The sequence below is a fragment of the Oncorhynchus nerka genome, linkage group LG18, assembly GCF_034236695.1.
Source record: "Oncorhynchus nerka isolate Pitt River linkage group LG18, Oner_Uvic_2.0, whole genome shotgun sequence".
Classification (NCBI taxonomy): Eukaryota; Metazoa; Chordata; class Actinopteri; order Salmoniformes; family Salmonidae; genus Oncorhynchus; species Oncorhynchus nerka.
This window is the reverse complement of record NC_088413.1, coordinates 45,353,499-45,371,999: the sequence shown is the minus strand read 5'-3', so window position 1 is coordinate 45,371,999 and position 18,501 is coordinate 45,353,499. Positions and strand designations below refer to the sequence as shown.

General features: G+C 41.2%; 1 protein-coding gene and 1 pseudogene across 1 annotated transcript in view; both read right to left on the bottom strand.

Moving 5' to 3' along the window:
- LOC115145967 (nesprin-3-like) overlaps nt 1–15,794 on the bottom strand; it is a 49,364-nt gene extending 33,570 nt beyond the window's left edge. Inside the window, 7 exon segments of the mRNA XM_029687688.2 lie at nt 1,038–1,385; nt 1,582–1,737; nt 6,267–6,437; nt 6,772–6,910; nt 7,240–7,412; nt 14,073–14,228; nt 15,640–15,794. Coding sequence (XP_029543548.2) covers nt 1,038–1,385; nt 1,582–1,737; nt 6,267–6,437; nt 6,772–6,910; nt 7,240–7,412; nt 14,073–14,216 — 1,131 coding nt within the window. The 5' untranslated portion in view covers nt 14,217–14,228; nt 15,640–15,794.
- Nucleotides 15,795–17,087: 1,293 nt separating this feature from the next.
- LOC115146595 (gamma-aminobutyric acid receptor subunit rho-2-like) overlaps nt 17,088–18,501 on the bottom strand; it is a 29,771-nt pseudogene continuing 28,357 nt past the window's right edge.

The following is an 18,501-nucleotide window of genomic DNA, read 5'->3' as shown; positions in this document are numbered from 1 at the left end:
TAATGAACTTTTGAGTTTTAACTAATACTATTAGCATTTAGCGTAGCGCATTTGCATTTCCAGAGCTCTAGTTGGGACGCAAGCGTCCCGAGTAGAAGCAAGAGGTTAACAAAAGGCTAAGCTTGAGAGCAAATATATTTACTTCATTTCATTTGCGATTTTCATGAATAGTTAACGTTGCGTTATGGTAATGAGCTTGAGGCTATAAATAGGATCCCGTATACGGGATTGCTCGTCGCAACAGGTTAAGAAGGTTTTGTGAATCTGGACCCTGGTCTAGACACTGGGATAAAATGACTATACTAATTGTTTTGGCCTCTGACGAATCTTATCACTCTTCTGCTAGCTTTTGTTTCTCAAACTGACCTCAATAGTCTACTATAGCTTCCGAGCCTTATGTCCTCTCCATCATCTACAGTCCTAAATGGAACCCTATTCCCTACATAGTGCACTACTTTTCACCAGAACCCCATGATCTGATCTGAAAACACAGGACAGGTAAAAGCAATGTATGCAATGTTCCTTGCATCTGTCCAATTCATTGACATCAGTGAATTGAAGGAGATTAGAAGAGCAATGAAGCCACTTCAGACAATCAATACAAATCCATAGACTGTGGGAACCTGCCCCACAACAGGTACGTTTTGACTGTGAGGATACAATACCATCCCACAACCATTATCTTCTATGTAATCTCCACCAGACATCTCCCAGGCATGTAGCCAGAGGGCCAATTCCTGCAAGGTAATAGTTAGAGCAACTGCCTATGCTGTGTCAGACTCTTATTTTAGCTAGTAACTAAAGCTGTACGCCTTGGGTTGAGGAGTGAAATTGACAGAGAGACACTGAAAGAGAAAAAGAAAAGAACAAGTAAGGGGAAGGAGATAAGAGTGGAAGAGAGAAGGGTAAAAAAGGAAGGCAGAGGGAAGACTGGAGAAAGCGAGAGGTAGACAACAAGGAAATTAAATTAGGAAGAGAGCTAGCGAGAGAGAGAAAATGAGAACGAAAGAGAGACAGAGAGTGTGTATAAAGCCCACCATGTACTTCCTCCACTGCCCAACCATCTGTTCCTCAGTCCTGTCTCCCTCCCTGGCTGTCTCCAGGTCTCTGGTCAGTCTGTGAAGCAGGGCCTGGAGCTGCGCTATGTCCTCCCCCAGGCGCTGGCAGTGGCTCTGGTACTGGCTCTGGGAGTCTAGGCTGCTCCTCAGGCCCTCCCCAGCCTCACACAGGCTCTGTCGGAGCCTCTGCCAGGCCAGACGAAGCTCCTCCACCTCCTCCTCCACCACCTCCACCCCCCCAGGCGACGTGTTGGCCCGCACTGCCTCCACCATGCCCTCGATGTGCTGCAGCGTCCGCTCCTCACTGGCCACACTGTCATCCAGCGTCTGACAGAGGGGAGAGGAGAGTTACGCTGTGTCACGATTTTCCACCCTTCTCAAACTTAATTCAAAGTGCAATTAAAATAACAACAAACTTTACAGTAAAACAATGTTTTATTTTTGTTATTTTGTGTGATGTGACTAGGGGGAATGCTCATCTGTCCCTCCCAGGAGTCGTATAACCAGGGTGTACTACTCTCACCTGTAGGGCTTGGAGATTGTTCTCGGCTGTGTCCTCTGACTCAGTAAGTGTGTTCAGCTCCTTAGCTTTGGACACCAGCCAGGCCTGAAACTTTAGGATGTAGCTCTGGTAAATCTGGTGCTCTTCAGCTATCTTCTGCAGCACTGACAGCCTCTCCTGTTGAAGGGGAAATCCACCACTTTTTACACATATCCATCATCTCCAGCACCATACCAGGGTCTACATACAGTAAGTGAAAATGACATGTTCCTACATTCTGTAGTTTAACTTCTCTAGGGTAGGGTGCAACATTTGGAATTTTGGATGAAAAGCATGCCCAAATTAAACTGCCTTCTACTCAGGCCCAGAAGATAGGAAATGCATATAACTAGTAGATTTGGATAGAAAACTGTTAAAATAATGTCTGTGAGTATAAGAACTGATTTGGCAGGCGAAAACCTGAGAAAAATCCATTCAGGAAGTAGGATGTTTTTTGTTGTTGTAGTTTTCTATTCATATCCATTGACTTAGGACTCAAATTGCAGTTCCTTTTCTTTCCACTAGACGTCAACAGTCTTTAGAAATTGTTTCAGGATTGTATTTTGAAAAATGAGGGAGTAAGAGCAGTCTGAATGAGTGGACCCTGCCGTGTCACAGAGCTTTTTCATGCGCGCGACCGAGAGAGTGCCTTTCTTGTTTACCTTTTATATTGACAACGTTATTGTCGTCAATCTGAGGATTGAATTTAAACATCGTTTGACATGTTTCTATGAACTTCACGGATACAACTTGGATTTTTTTGTCTGCCTGTCGTGACTGCGTTTGAGCCTGTAGATTACTGAAGGAAACGCGTGAACAAATCGGAGGTTTTCGGATTTAAGACTTTATCGAACAAAAGGAACATTTATTGAATAAATGAATGTCTTCTGAGTGCAAACATATGAAGATCATCAAAGGTAAGTGATTCATTTTCATCTCTATTTCTGACTTGTGTAAACTCTTCTACTTGGCTGGTTACTGTTTGTAATGATTTGTCTGCTGGGCTATGTTCTCAAATAATTGTAAGGTATGCTTTCTCCGTAAAGCATTTTTGAACTCTGACAGTGGTTGGATTCACAAGAAGTTAATCTTTAAACCTATGTAAAATAGTTGTATTTTCTCTGAATTTTTATAGTGAGTATTTCTGTATTTGAATTTGGCGCTCTGCAATCTCACTGGATGTTGGCCAGGTGGGACGCTAGCGTCCCACATACCCTAGAGAGGTTAAAAGATAAGATGAAAACATTGCAAGAAAACTTTTAGAAAAAGCAACAGCAAATGCTCTATAATAAACAGAGCTACAGACAGGGATAATAATAGAATGAAAGAAAACCGTATCAATATGCAGTAGATACAGAACACGCATATTTCTTTGAATAAAGGAAACCCCATTGGTGTACTTGGTGAACAGTAGAATAGAATTGTATTCAGTGAGGGCCTATTAGCTTACAGTGCCTTCAGAAAGTATTCACACCCCTTGACTTTTTTCCACATTTTGTTGTGTTACAGTCAATTTAAAATGGATTACATTTAGATTTTATGTCACTGGTTTACACACAATAACCCATGATGTTAATGTGGAATTATGTTTGACATTTTTACAAATTCATTAAAAATAAAAAGCTAAAAATGTCTGAAGTCAAGTATTCCACTGCAAGCCTAAATAAGTTCAGGAGTAACAATTTACATAATAAATTGCATGGACTCACTCTGTGGATGAGAAGTGTTTAAAATGATTTTTGAATGATAAAAAAGAGGTATTTAACCTTTATTTAAGTCAGTTAAGAACAAACTCTTGACAATGATGGCCTACAGGCCGAACAAACCCAGACGATGCTGGGCCAATTGTGCACTGCACTATGGGACTCCCAGTCACGGCCGGTTGTGATACAGCCTGGAATCAAACCAGGGTCTGTAGTGACACCTCTAGCACTGAGATGCAGTGCCTTAGACCACTGCACCACGTGGGAAATCTGTACCCCACACATAAAGATAATTGTAAGGTCCCTCAGTCGAGCAATGAATTTCAAACACAGACTCAACCTCAAAGATCAGGGAGGTTTTCCAATGCATCACAAAGAGATTGGTAGATGTGTTAAAAAATAAAAATAAAAACACATTGAATATCCCTTTGAGCGTGGTGAAGTTATTCATTACACTGTGGATGGTGTATTAATACACCCAGCCACTACAAACATACAGACATCCTTCCTAATTCAGTCACCAGAGCGGAAGGAGACTGCTCAGGGATTAAAACAGTTAAGAGTTTAATAGCTGTGATAAGAGAAAACTGAGGATGGATCAACAAAATTGTAGTTACTTCACAATACCAACCTAATTGACAGAGTGAAAAGAAGGACGCTTGTACAGATAAAACTATACCAAAACATGCAACAAGGCACTAAAGTAATACTGCAAAAAATGTGGCAAAGAAATGTACTTTTTTTCAGAATAAAAAGCGTTATGTTTAGAGCACATTACAACAGTACCACACTCTATATTTTCAAGCACAGTAGTGGTGGTTGCATCATGTTATGGGTATATTTGTAATCATTAAGGATTGGTTAGTTTTTCAGGATAAAAAAAAGATGCAGAGGGTAAGCACAGGCAAAATCCTATAGGAAAATCTGGTTCAGTCTGCTTTCCACCAGACACTGGGAGATTAATTCACCTACACTGGAGTTTCTTACCAAGAAGACAGTGAATGTTCCTGAGTGGCCTAGTTACAGTTTTGACTGAAATCTACTTGAAAATCAAGACCTGAAAAAGGTTGTCTAGCAATGATCAACAATCAAATTGACTGAGATTGAACAATTTTGAAAATAATAAAACGGGCAAATGTTTCACAACCCAGGTGTGGAAAGCTCTTAGAGACCCAGAAAGACTCACAGCTGTAATCGCTGCCACAGGTGATTCTAACATGTATTGACTCAGAGGGTTTGAATACTTATATCTAGTCAAGATCTATTAGTGTTATATTTTTCATGAATTTTTTTAAAAATCCAATTTGACAGAGTATGTTGTGTAGATAGTTGACAAAAAGTGACAATTAAATCCATTGTAATCCCGCTTTGTAACAACAAAATGTAGAAACGTCAAGGGGTGTGAAAACTTTCTGAAGGCACTGTAGAACTAGCTAGTTCTAACTCCTTTCAAAGAGTAGGGGAACAAATGTTCTCCTCTTTTGAGCAACAACCTCCATATGAAAGAGAATATAAATCATTAGAATGATATTCCCCCTTTGGACCAAACGCACAGCTCTGCCATGAGCTAAGCATGTTCAAACGGGCGAGGAGCACCAAAAGACTGTTCCCTTTGAAAGTAGAGACAGGGAGAGGAGAGGACCGTTGTGGACTGTAAGATGTTTCAAAGACCTAGATGAAACAGAAAGAAACAGGAAAGGCATTGCCTTGATTGTGTGACTACAGAAAAATAAAAAAAGGACGTACACAACAAAAGAAGCTCGGCACAAATTGAAGAGTATTCACCAACAACGCTCAAGAGACTCAAGTTACTCGACTCTGAGAACCTAGAAGTTAGTTACTGTACCCTGCAGCCTGTCTGTCTGAATGGAAATAATACCACTCAATAACAGCGACACGGTTTCGATCATTCTATTGTGTTCGCTATATAGCTTACACGGGTCCAGATCCAAAATTCTAAATAATATCTTGGGTCTGGGTCAGATATGACAGTCATGGATCTCGGGTATGTGTAATTTTAATTGACTTGTCCGGGTGGACTAGTACAGGTCCGAACGCGACTGCTGCAGTAGAGAAAAATAGATGTAATTATTTTTGCTGCTGCTCTTGCTTTTCATGACAGTGGCACATGTAGCTTATTGTTGTTGTTGGCTAATCATCAAAGTGGCAATAGGCTACAGTCATAGAGCCTACATGTGTGGCAGGTGTTAGATATCTAATCAATGGAAAATGTAATTAAAATGACAATTAAAAGTTAAAAGGAAGAAGGATAGGCTACAACAACCAAGAGCCAACAGGTAGACTGCTACTTAATATTTTGAATGGAGTTATTCTTGTTTGTAACTGTGTAGGACGAGAAAGCGCATGCCTCCATTAGCCTAGCTCGCTAACATTAGCTAGCTTCTCCAATTTTAATGCAGTTAAGACAGGTAATAGGTAATCATATTTGATTATAAATAACCTAGCTATGGCAGCTATTAGTCTCCTATAGCGCGAGTCGGCTTGGTTGGTTGCGGGCTCTCATCTCTCTCTCCGTCCTCCCTGCTCACCATGTCACTTGCTCACACTCACAGTAGCCTACATACACAGCACGGCCCCTGCTAGAGCGTTAGCTCTCTCTACCTCCTCTCCCTCACGCTTTATCAGCTATGGTTAATAAAGCATCTTAAAAATGAACTTTTCTGCTGCTTCCCTCACTCTGATCGGCCCGGGTCTGGATCCGACCAGGTCTAGTTTTAGTCGGGTCCGTTCGGAACGGGTCTCTATATTTACTCATGCATATTCGTTCCGAGTGAGAAAGCCTCAGGTCCATTTCGGGAATGGGTCCTACTTTTTGGACCCGTTAAGGCCTCTAAGCTCATTACAAGAATGCTAGCTTGAGTTTTGTGCAGAGAATTCAAGGGAATAGATGGAGATTTTGAACAAGTCATCAGAAAGCCTCCAGTATACAGCACACACACACACCTCAGCCCTGTCCCGTATACTATTGTATGCCTCTTGCAGTCTCTCCTGTGCCTCCTGGTCCACACTGGGGTCCTGGGTACGGTTGTGCAGCGCTGCAGCCTCATCCAACAGCCTCTCCAACAGCAGTGCCTGGCTCTGCACATCACTCAGCAAGACATGCTGGTGGTCCACCTGGAACACACACATTAGATTACATTATATACTTTCTACCTGGAAGACAGTAGTTAGCTACTGTGGTTTATGGGCGCTCTATAGGAATGATTGGCAGCATTTGAAGGCTAGCTTGATGTAGCTAGGTTTATTATTTCTTATGACCAAACAGCCAAACTCAAAATATGGCAGTACAGTTGAGCTTCTGATATGGTATCAGTAGTATTACTTTATATTCAGTATCCGTTGGAACCACGGCCTACAGTCTTCACTCACACTAGAGAGTTTCCAGACTGGCTAAACATAGACATTAACATTGTTGACACCCAGGCCAGTGTCAGGTGTGTTCGCTCACCTGCCACAGTTTCTCCTTCACCCCCAGCTGTAGTTCCACCTCCGGCTCCAGACTGCGGCGCATGCGGACCAGCCACATCTCAACCTCCTCGTGCGCCTTCAGGTACTCACTCCAGTGCAGCCACACCCACTCTATCCGGCTGGGAAAGAGAGTAGTAGGGTGGGATGAAGAGTAAATTAAAAAAATTTAAAAAACAAAGACCTTAGAAAATTGTGTTGATATGGCCTAAACAAAAACAAGGCCTTCTGCCATGCCATTAACAATCAAATATTTTTCACTGAACAAATAGAATGTATTCCCTCATGCATACATTATCCATGGGTGTGTAATATTAGCTGATGTGACAGACAATAAAACTCATGGCAATTCCTTTTTAAAAGGAGACATAGTAATTGACCTGCCCTTTTCAGCTGCCACAGAAGTCATTGGAGGTCATGGAAAGTCACAGAGGAGTCGTGGGTTAGCTACCTGTGGCAGTGGATTATGAAGGTGCAGGTCTCCTCCCATGATGCTTTGAGCTCTTTGAGTTTGGCGTGGGTTTTGCTCCTGGTCTCCTGGTCTCCGTTCTGCAGTAAGACCTCAGCAGCCACCAGCACCATGTCCATCTTCACGCGACCCTCATGCTCAGACTCGTGGATTTTCTGTCCACCAGTAACACAGGAGATGCTTGATGAGATCATGAATTTTGGGCTGACAGATAATGTGGTCAAGCATAGGGTTATGGTGATCATGAAATTGTCAGCCGGTGATTGTCAAGCAAATAAATAAACATTAAGCATCTTCTGGTGCTTAAAAAAGTCTAATACATCCATGTAATATAGCCTACAACTTCACAATAAATCCATTATTTATTTTAGACAGGTCTAAAGAAACATGAAATGAAGTAAATGTAGTCTATTTCAGAAGAAAATAATAGCATACTCTAAGTTGTCCTTATGTTAGGTCCTGATCTGGCAATGCCAAATGGCTGTGTGCTACACTACAGTAGTTAATTTAGCAGACAAGATTTGCTTATAATTATAAGTATAAAAATTTAACCAAGCTGAATAAAATATATTTTCTCCAAATGATGAGTGCGCACATACGGCTATTCTGTGTTGAGCGGTTAACAAATAGGTAGTCCTATATGCTTAATTTATAGTTCTGAAATTTTAGGTGTTCTACAAACATTGGGCTATATGTTTAGATTTTAATACATTGCAAGGCTGCATGATGAGACTAATGATGACTTGAAAAAAGTATCTTGAAAAGGTATGAGCTCTGCTTTGTTTTTTTTGCGCAGGCTGTACATACTCCAATAGTCTCTCATTCACAATTTGAGAAGCATTTGATAATGCCTCGAATTTCATAGCGGCATCCCCTTTGTGTCTACAATGAATCCTAAAAAAAAACATGTCTTTTGCGGCCCGGAGTGCTGCGTTGCCTTTCTTCCCGAGTGTGCTGTGCAATCTGAAGCATCTCTCACAAGACTCTCAATCACGTGATGGGGTCTTTCTCACAGGCTACAAGTGAAGACAGACACATCGGGGACGCAACTGCGTGCGTCCTTATTCAAATCCAAGGTGCATATTGAAGATATTGGAAGAACTGTCCACATTTACTTTTCATCAGCCAACAAGATGAGTAGGCCTAACAAACAGCAAAAGAAGTAGCCTATGTCAATCTACTAGTACAAAAGTCGACCTATTCTATTCTGTGCAAGAAATACATATTCCAAACAGTCTGGACAGTTGTTGTTTGTCTTCCATGTCTTCTCCTGGGACCTTCTCAATATCCACATCTTGAACATCAGTCTCTGAGGCCTCATCTTCACTGTCACTTACCAACCTTGAGCATGGCTCGCTGTCTGGCTCAAAAAGCCTCAAATTTGCCTGGATGGCCACCAATTTTTCAACCCTTGTATTGGTCAAGCTGTTGCATGCTTTGGTGTGTGTGTGTTCCCAAACAAGGACCAGTTGCACTCTGAGGCAGCTGATGTTGGTGGGATTTGGAGGATGATGGAGGCAACAGGGAAAAGAACCTCAGATCCACAAAGTCCATTCCACCAGGTGGCTGATGAGATATTTTGGCACGACTGCCATATTACATCTCCATCCCAAAGCCCTTGCTTGGAAGAGTAGTTTGCCAGACTGTCAAGAACCTTGCCCTCATCCAGGCCAAGTTAGCGAGACACGGTAGTGATGACACCATAGGCCTTGTTGATCTCTGCACCAGACAGGATGCTCTTGCCAGCATACATGGGGTTCAACATGTATGCTGCGTCATGTATGGGCTTCAGGCAGAAGTCTTAACGTTTTTGATGTATTTCAGAACTGCAGTTTCCTCTGCTTGAAGCAACAGTGAAGTGGGCAGGGCAGTACGGATTTATTCTCTTACATCTGCAAGCAGAGTCTGAACATCAGACAGGATGGCATTTTCACCCTCAATCCATGCAATGACTACCGCTATAGGTATCAGGAGTTTCAGGCTGCTTACCACTCTCTCCCAAAATACATAATCCAGGAGGATCCTCTTGATGGGGCTGTCCATATCGGCAGACTGTGATATGGCCATTTCTTGGAGAGACTCCTCTTATTCTTCTCACTTTGCTTGGTGAGGTAGATTGCTGCTATATCTTGATGACCCGTCACACACCTAACCATTTCCTTGCCTCTCTTGTAGAGTGTATCCATTGTTTTCATGAGCATGAGCAGCACAGCCAATGGGTGTGATGTGAGGGTAGGGCTCTTCCACTTCAGATCAAGCAGCCTTGAAGTTTGCAGCATTGTCTGTCAGCAGTACAAATACCTTCTGTGGTCCAAGGTCATTGATGACTGCCTTCAGCTCATCTGCAATGTAGAGACCGGTGTGTCTGTTGACCCTTGTGTCTGTGCTCTTGTAGAATACTGGTTGAGGGGTGGAGATGTAGTTAATTATTCCTTGCCCACGAACAGTCGACCACCCATCAGCGATGATTGCAATACAGTCTGCTTTCACTATGATTTGCTTGAACTTCACTTGAACTCTGTTGAACTCTGCATCCAGCAAATGAGTAGATAAATCATGTCTGGTTGGAGGGGTGTATGCTGGGCCAAGAACATTCAGAAATATCTTCCAATACACATTGCCTGTGAGCATCAGAGGTGAAGCAGTTGCATCATCATTTTCACTTCGAATCCACACATCAGATACTGCCTGTGGCATTAAAAAATATATATATATACACAAATCCATGTACAGATAAATAGTTAAGCAGTTAGATTAAACAACTCCTTTGTAAGATTCATGTTTTAAAATGAAACATGTATGGAAACAGGTGAATTAACACTTCTCAGTTAGCCGGCTCAAACAAGCTAAAACCTACATTGTGGCAAAAACTAACGAGCAGAAATTGTTAACAAGTTAGAAATTATTTAATCACACTTTGCTGTAGGCTACGATTTACAAGTTAACAAAAAAATGATGTACGTCAGAAAACATTTTCACCCCACCCAGTATTGTAATCACAACTTACCAGAAAGAATGTAAACCTTGGCTCAGACAGTGTAGTAGTGTGGGCTCAATAGCATCTCATTAGTGTGCAAGATCTTGAGAATCAGCTGTACATGTGAAGGAAGCATGCACTGTGCATGCAGAAGGATGAAATTCCATTGAATTGGGGATAGTTTAACCAAAATATGCCACAAGACCTAGAATTGCCTCACCTGTATCCCACAAAAAAAGGTTCACTGTTAAATTCTACCTTTTTATGAATTAAACAAAATTCTACAAATTCCAGGGCTTAATTTCCCATGGAAAATTTCCGGAAATTTCGCGGCTCTTTGAAACCCTAACTATATACACTACCAGCCAAAAGTTTTAGAACATCTACTCATGCAAGGGGTTTTCCATATTTTTACTATTTTCTACTTTGTAGAATAATCGTGAAGACGTCAAAACTATTAAATAACACATATGGAATCATGTAGTATCCAAAGAAAAGTGTTTGATTTAACTATATTTTATATTTGAGATTCGTCAAATAGCCACACTTTGCCTTGATGACAGCATTGCACACCCTTGGCATTCTCTCAACCAGCTTCAACTGGAATGCTTTTTAAACAGTCTTGAAGGAGTTCCCACATATGCTGAGAACTTGTTGGCTGCTTTTCCTTCACTCTGCAGTCCGACTCATCCCAAAATGGGTTGAGGTCGGGGGATTGTGGAGGCCAGGTCATCTGATGCAGCACTCAGTCACTCTCCTTCGTAAAATTGCCCTTACACCGCCTGGAGGTGTGTTGGGTCATTGTCCTGTTGAAAAACAAATGATATGGGACTAAGCGCAAACCAGATAGGATGGCGTATCGCTGCAGAATGCTGTGGTAGCCATGCTGGTTAAGTGTGCCTTGAATTCTAAATAAATCCCAGACAGTGTCAGCAGCAAAGCACCCCCACACCCATAACACCTCCTCCTCCATGCTTTACAGTGGGAAATATATATGTGAAGATCATCCGTTCACCCACACCACATCTCACAAAGACATGGTGCTTGGAACCAAAAATCTCAAATTTCGACTCATCACACCAAAGGACAGATTTTCACCGGTCTAATGTCCAAGTCTTCTCCTTATTGGTGTTCTTTAGTAGTGTTTTCTTTGCAGCAATTTGACCATGAAGGCCTGATTCAAGCAGTCTCCTCTGAACAGTTGATGTTGAGATGTGTGTTATTTGAACTCTGTGAAGCATTTATTTGGGCTGCAATTTCTGAGGCTAGTAACTATCCTCTCCAGCACAGGTAACTCTGGGTCTTCCACTCCTGTGGAGGTCCTCATGAGAGCCAGTTTCATCATAGCACTTGGTGGTTTTTGCAACTGCACTTGAAGAAACTTTCAAAGTTCTTGACATTTTCTGGATTGACTGACCTTCGTGTCTTAAAATAATGATGGACTGTCATTTCTCTTTGCTTACTTGAGCTGTTCTTCCCATAATATGGACTTGGACTTTTACCAAATACAGCGATATGTTGTGTATCTCCCCTACCTTGTCACAACACAGCCGATTGGATTTGAGGAACGGAATTCCACACATTAACTTTTTAGAAACTTTAATTGAAATGCATTCCAGGTGACTACCTCATGGAAGCTGGTTGAGAGAATGCCAAGAGTGTGCAACGCTATCATGAAGGCAAAGGGTGGCTATTTTAAGACTCAAATACATTTGGATTTGTTTAAACATTTTTCTGGTTACTACATGATTCCATTTGTGTTATTTCATAGTTTTGATGTCTTCACTATTATTCTACAATGTAAAAAAAATAGTGAAAATAAAGAAAAACCCTTGAATGAGTAGGTGTTCTTGTCACGGCCGTCGAAGGAAGTAGACCAAAGCGCAGCGTGGCGAGCGTACATATTCCTTTTTATTAGGACGACGCCCACAAAAACAATAAACAATACAAAACAATCATGAAGCTTAAGGCTATGTGCCAAAAACAAAGTTAACTTCCCACACTGAAAGGAGGGCAAGGGCTACCTAAGTATGGTTACCAATCAGAGACAACAATAGAAAGCTATCCCTGATTGAGAACCATACCCAGCCAAAACATAGAAATACAAAAATCATAGAAAACAAAAACATAGAATACCCACCCCAAATCACACCCTGACCAAACCAAAGAGACATAAAAAGGCTCTAAGGTCAGGGCGTGACAGTTCTAAAACTTTTGACCAGTAGAGTGTATGTATGTACAATCGAAGTCGGAAGTTTACATACACCTTAGCCAAATACATTTAAACCCAGTTTTTCACAATTACTAACATTTAATCAGAGTAAAATTCCCTGTTTTAGGTCAGCTAGGATCCCCACTTTATTTTAAGAATGTGAAATGTCAGAATAAATAGGAGAGAATTATTCATTTCAGCTATTATTTCTTTCGTCACATTCCCAGTGGGTCAGAAGTTTACATACACTCAATTAGTATTTGGTAGCATTGCCTTTCAATTGCTTAACTTGGGTCAAACGTTTCAGGTAGCCTTCCACAAGCTTCCCAAAAATGAGTTGGGTGAATTTTGTCCCGTTCCTCCTGACAAAGCTGGTGTAACTGAGTCAGGTTTGTAGGCCTCTTTGCTCGCACACACTTTTTCAGTTCTGCCCACAAATGGTCTATAGGTTGAGGTCAGAGCTTTATGATGGCCACTCCAATACCTTGACTTTGTAGTCCTTGAGCCATTTTGCCACAACTTTGGAAGTATGCTTGGGGTCATTGTCCATTTGGAAGACCCATTTGTGACCAAGCTTTAACTTCCTGACTGATGTCTGGAGATGATGTGGATATATTGAAGCAACATTTCTCATGATGCCATCTATTTTGTGACGTGCACCAGTCCCTACTGCAGCAAAGCACCCCCACAACATGATGCTGCCACCCTTGTGCTTCACGGTTGGGATGGTGTTCTTCGGCTTGCAAGCGTCTCCCTTTTTCCTCCAAACATAACGATAGTCATTATGGCCAAACAGTTCTATTTTTGTTTCAGACCAGAGGACATTTCTCCGAAGACTACCATCTTTGTCCCCATGTGCAGATGCAAACTGCAGTCTGGCTTTTTTTATGGAGGTTTTGAAGCAGTGGCTTCTTCCTTGCCGAGTGGCCTTTCAGGTTGTCGATATAGGACTCGTTTTACTGTGGATATTGATACTTTTGTACCCGTTTCCTCCAACATCTCCACAAGGTCCTTTGCTGTTGTTCTGGGATTGATTTGCACTTCTCGCACCCAAGTACGTTCATCTCTAGGAGACAGAATGCGTCTCCTTCCTGAGCGGTATGACGGCTGCATGGTCCCATGGTGTTTATACTTGCGTACTATCGTATGTACAGATGAACGTGGTACCTTCAGGCGTTTGGCAATTGCTCCCAAGGATGAAAACGATTTAATCAACTTAAGAATAAGGCTAACATAACAAAATGTGGAAAAAGTCAAGGGGTCTGAACACTATGAATGCACTGTAACTATATGTAAAAATTTCAAAGCATTCTGAGTTTTACTCTAATGAGCTCCGCCCAGAAACAAGGTCAATCTTATCCAGAGTGACAGTGCATTCAACTAAGGTAGATAAACGACATATCACAGTAAGAGCAAAACTTTTCTCTAACTGTTACTAAGAATGTTGCTGTTCGGCCAGCTACTTGCAAATCTATTTTGTATTTTAAAATACATGCATTTGAATTCAAATACAAAAGTATCTTATATTTTGATACATTGGTCTTTCAGGTATTTTGTAGTTATATTTTGTAACTGTAATTTATTCCCATCCCTGGTTAGAGTTCTGTGTCAGTGGTTAGGTTTCACCTCTGTCTCTCTGAGCCTGGCCTGCAGGGCTGCTCGGGGGCCCTGGGTGTTGTCATTGACCCGGAGCCTCTCCTGAACTTCATGTATCCAGGACTGAACTGCCTCCAGGCTATCAATAAACTCCTGCTGCTCCTGCTCAGTCATGTGGGAGCCAGACTGAGGCGAAACACAGAGAGGAGAGAGAGGTTTAGTCTGTATATAGTGCATTGGTAACCGAAGGTTAGTCAGGTGATGGACTGGAGATGGGCTTGTTTGGCATGGCAGCCGAAATAGGAGACTGAAGATTGACTGATCAACAAATCACCTTGCATCATAAATACCTACTCATTATTTGTAGGTCAGTGTCACAATTTACCCACAATTCATCAAATAATCTATACTCTCAACATGGCCACAACACAGAAGAGAAATTATACTGCTTCCTGTTGTTTTTCTGTGAGTAAAACTACACAACAACAATAGGTCTAGGCCTACTTCTTGGTTCGTCGGTTTCTTTAGAGAAGATTGGCAATACCTTACTAGGGAGGATCTACCACAACATATCTGTTTCAAGGAGACACCACCACAAAATAAATCGTTGAACTGATGTAATCCTCATACTTCAGTCAGTGGTGCACTGTTGACTCTTGGTTTGAAGGAATGAGGGTGTTACGTTATTGCACTCACCAGACAATATAGCATATGTATGTATTTGCATATTTGCTGAGTGTGTGTTTACATATCAATGATACTTGTAGTGTAATAAGGTGTATTTGTCACGATGGCTTAACTCAGTCTCGCTGGGCACCACAGCTCTTTCTTTTTTTCTCCACAGGTCAGAAAATGAAGCCAAACTCATTTTTCTGAGTGACTCATTTTCCCCGACAGATCAAAACTCCCCACGTATCCCCCTTTTAGGGAAGTTATACTAAACTGTGCCTCTTGTATGTTCTCTAACGAGCCACAATATAGAGTAACAGAAAAATGGAAAGAATACATATAGTAAAAATGTAAGCGCTATATTAATGGAGAAAGTCAACTTTACCTACGTTTCAAAGCCAATAATAGTCGAATAGACAAAACTTAAAATGTACTTTCAGAGTTTACGGGTAAGTTACTCCCCGCCCCGCCATCTGTTTTTTTGACAGCTCACACTTCGTAAACGGACTTGCAACATGATTGATATCTTTCACGCCCTCACTAACGTTACATTGCATCGCTCCCCAGTGGCTTTATAATTGTATATTGACTGAAACGATTCGGATCTGCAATCTTTGCCCCAAGACTTGATCATTTGCCTGTATCCAAATCTATTTTATGGAAATAGCCCTACGACTGAAACGGCAAGCTATTTCGGGACGTTTTCAACCCTATATTAATAATAGAGACTTCGACTTCACATATTTTGTGATATAGGTCTACAAAAGGGAAATGTCTAACCATAAATATGACACTACTGAAGTCTGACAACGTGACATTGTGACGATGGAGTCCATAATACGTTTGTCATCATGCTATTTAAGGTACAAATAACCATAACATGAACAGCCCTGCCAATAACCGAAATAGACGATTTGAAATGACTTACCGATTCCTGTGCATTTGGTGAAAGTAACAGCTTGCGTTCCTGTCCACAAATGACCTAATATGCACTGTAAACTTCTAGCATAACGCAGGAAGTGTAGGAGAGGCCTCTGCGATAGCTGCTTAGCCTAACCTTAGCGGATTTAGCCAGACGAGAGCAGCAAATCCGCAGAGCAATTGATAATCGTGGGGCGTGAGCGTATTACGTCAACAATTCAAACGGAAAGGCGCGCGCTGAAGAGCTAGACAGATACGGTGTTCTTCTGGACTCAGTCTGATTGACAGAGCAAGTGTGTGTGTGTGTGTGTGTGAGAGAGAGAGAAGAGGACACCAATTTCAGTCCCTCTTGTCCTTGGCTGTGTGTTAAACACACTAGTATGATGAACATAGTCAGCGTCCCAAATGGCACACAATTCACCAAGCTCCCATAGCAAAACTGCTCCTATACAGTAGGAACACCAGTAAATTAAATAGGATGCAGGAGCCAGGGGAGGGGGGAAGTTTAATAGTCTGAACAGTTGTAATACTTGCAAAAAACAGAACAGAAATGCTAACCGCAAAATATAAAACACATTTCACCAATAATATTTTAATACCACCAAATTATACAATACATTTTATTTTCATAATGAAAAATATCTATATGGTGATACAAAAAAATAGTTTCCTGTAGTGACTCCCTATTCAAAATGGAATGACTAAAGTAGTATTATGGTTTCACAAAACTAATGTGAACTTGTCTAGTGAAGAAAGCCTACAGTTGCATTGACAACAAAAACAGTGTTTACTAAAAGCTGTTCCAGCCACGTAATTAGAATGAGAATAGAATCGTTCATCTAATTTTAGGGTTGCAGCTTCTCACCTGACTATTAAAGCCTCTAGTGCTCAAAATAAAAGTATATTTAGTTTTAGGCAAAAATCTTCTATACTGTACATTTAAGGTCAATATCTCAAGCAAAGCCATGTGTTGCCTTTTGTGGCTGTAGCTTGTTAAGGTACGATGGCATGGGACACCTTAGATGTTTTTAAACATGTAATTCATTACACAAATCTTTATTAAGTGCTACAGTGGCACGATTACAAGGTATTTGTTTTTAGATTTATACATTTACATTGTAGGCCTAACATTTTTTTTTTACAATGGCATGTAACCATACAATAATGACCATATGAGAGGTATCAGAGAAAGGAAAATACATATCTATACACAATTCCTCAGTTCCTTTACACAGTAAGCTACAAATGTCCCAGTAACTGTTGTTCACAGCTTGAAATGCTCTACATTGTTACTGTTGTGCTTTAATGACTTCACAGCTGTTTTAGCACCACTAAGACCTCACTTGAACCACAAACCATATATATATATATATATATATATATATATATATATATATATATATATATATATATATATATACACACACACTGTAGTATATTGCATCATAACATTTCACATATGTATGTAGCAGATTCTCTAATCCAAAGCATCATGTCCATCCCAAATGGCACCCTATTTCCTATATAGTGCACTACTTTTGCCCAGAGTAGTCCATTATAAAGAGTGTAGGGTGCCATTTTGTAAGCAACCATTAAACTCAACTCTGTTAAACACTGAGCTGTTTCAACAGACTGAACTGGTACTTAGACCTGAATGCCAAATAGACCTGAATGAAAAGCTAACAACATTGTAGACACACCTCTGTTGTCAAATACCAAGCCCAGAGTACAAAATACTTGAAATGATAGTTATTTGGACAAAATAGTTTTTAAACAACAGCTGATACGTACTTGCAGAACTATGAATCAACCTGTGGAATCGATTGACAGAAATTCACAAACTACAGTGGGATGATGAAGACTGTCTCGGTCTCTCTCTCTGGGGCTTTTCTCTTTGTCCATCAGTGCCAAATATCCACATAGAACTCAGTCTCCGTCTCTCAGACTTTCGCAATCTCCCTCGTCATTCGTGAGTAAGTCACACTTACCTTAATATACATAATAAACATAAACCCATATAGATCAGTCTCATATGGGCCAGTACCCAAGTCAAACCAGTTAGCAATCCATCCAAATATGGGCCATTAGTATCAAAATATCCATGTAAACCCCAATAGCAGTCTCTCTTAGCCTTTTTCTTGTCCATGCCGTATGATAAACATAGTCTGTGTCCCAAAATGGCACCCTATTCAATACATAGTGCATTACTTTTGACCAGGGCCCATACTGCACCTATACAGTAGACCCTACGCTCCTATACAGTATGAACACCAGTAGATGAAGTTGAATAGGATATAGGAGCCAGGGAATAACATCCTGGAGTACTTGTCGATGGCATGTGTATTCTGGATAATTTTGAGGGCACGGATACCTTTCTTCTTGGTAGTTGTGGACTCGCTACTGACAGACAGGTGGACCACCATATGCTCCCCAGGAGTCTGCTTCTCGTTCATCACCTCATGTGGCATCTCCACATCCTCCTCGGACACCATAGTACCCGAGGTGTAGCCGGCCAGGCTGTTGGTGTCCGCCTCGCTGTAGTTCCCGTCTAATATCATGGTCCTGGTCTGGGACATGCCACAGGTGCAGGGCAGCGACTGCAGGAAAGGAGAGAAGGTAAGGGGAAGACCGAGGTTATGGCAGGAAAAATGGATCTAAACTAACTTGAGATGCATGCCTGTCATTTTTTAAATCATGCATGTCAATGAGACATTTGACCAAACATTCATGTGTTAGCATGTATTAAGTTAGGCCCTAAGAAAGAAGAGGAAGTAATGTGTCAGCAGTGTCTCGCAGTCCAACCGAGTTGCATGAAATTAAGAGCAAACTGTATTCACAAGAGATATTCAGTTACTCTTTGAAAATGGTC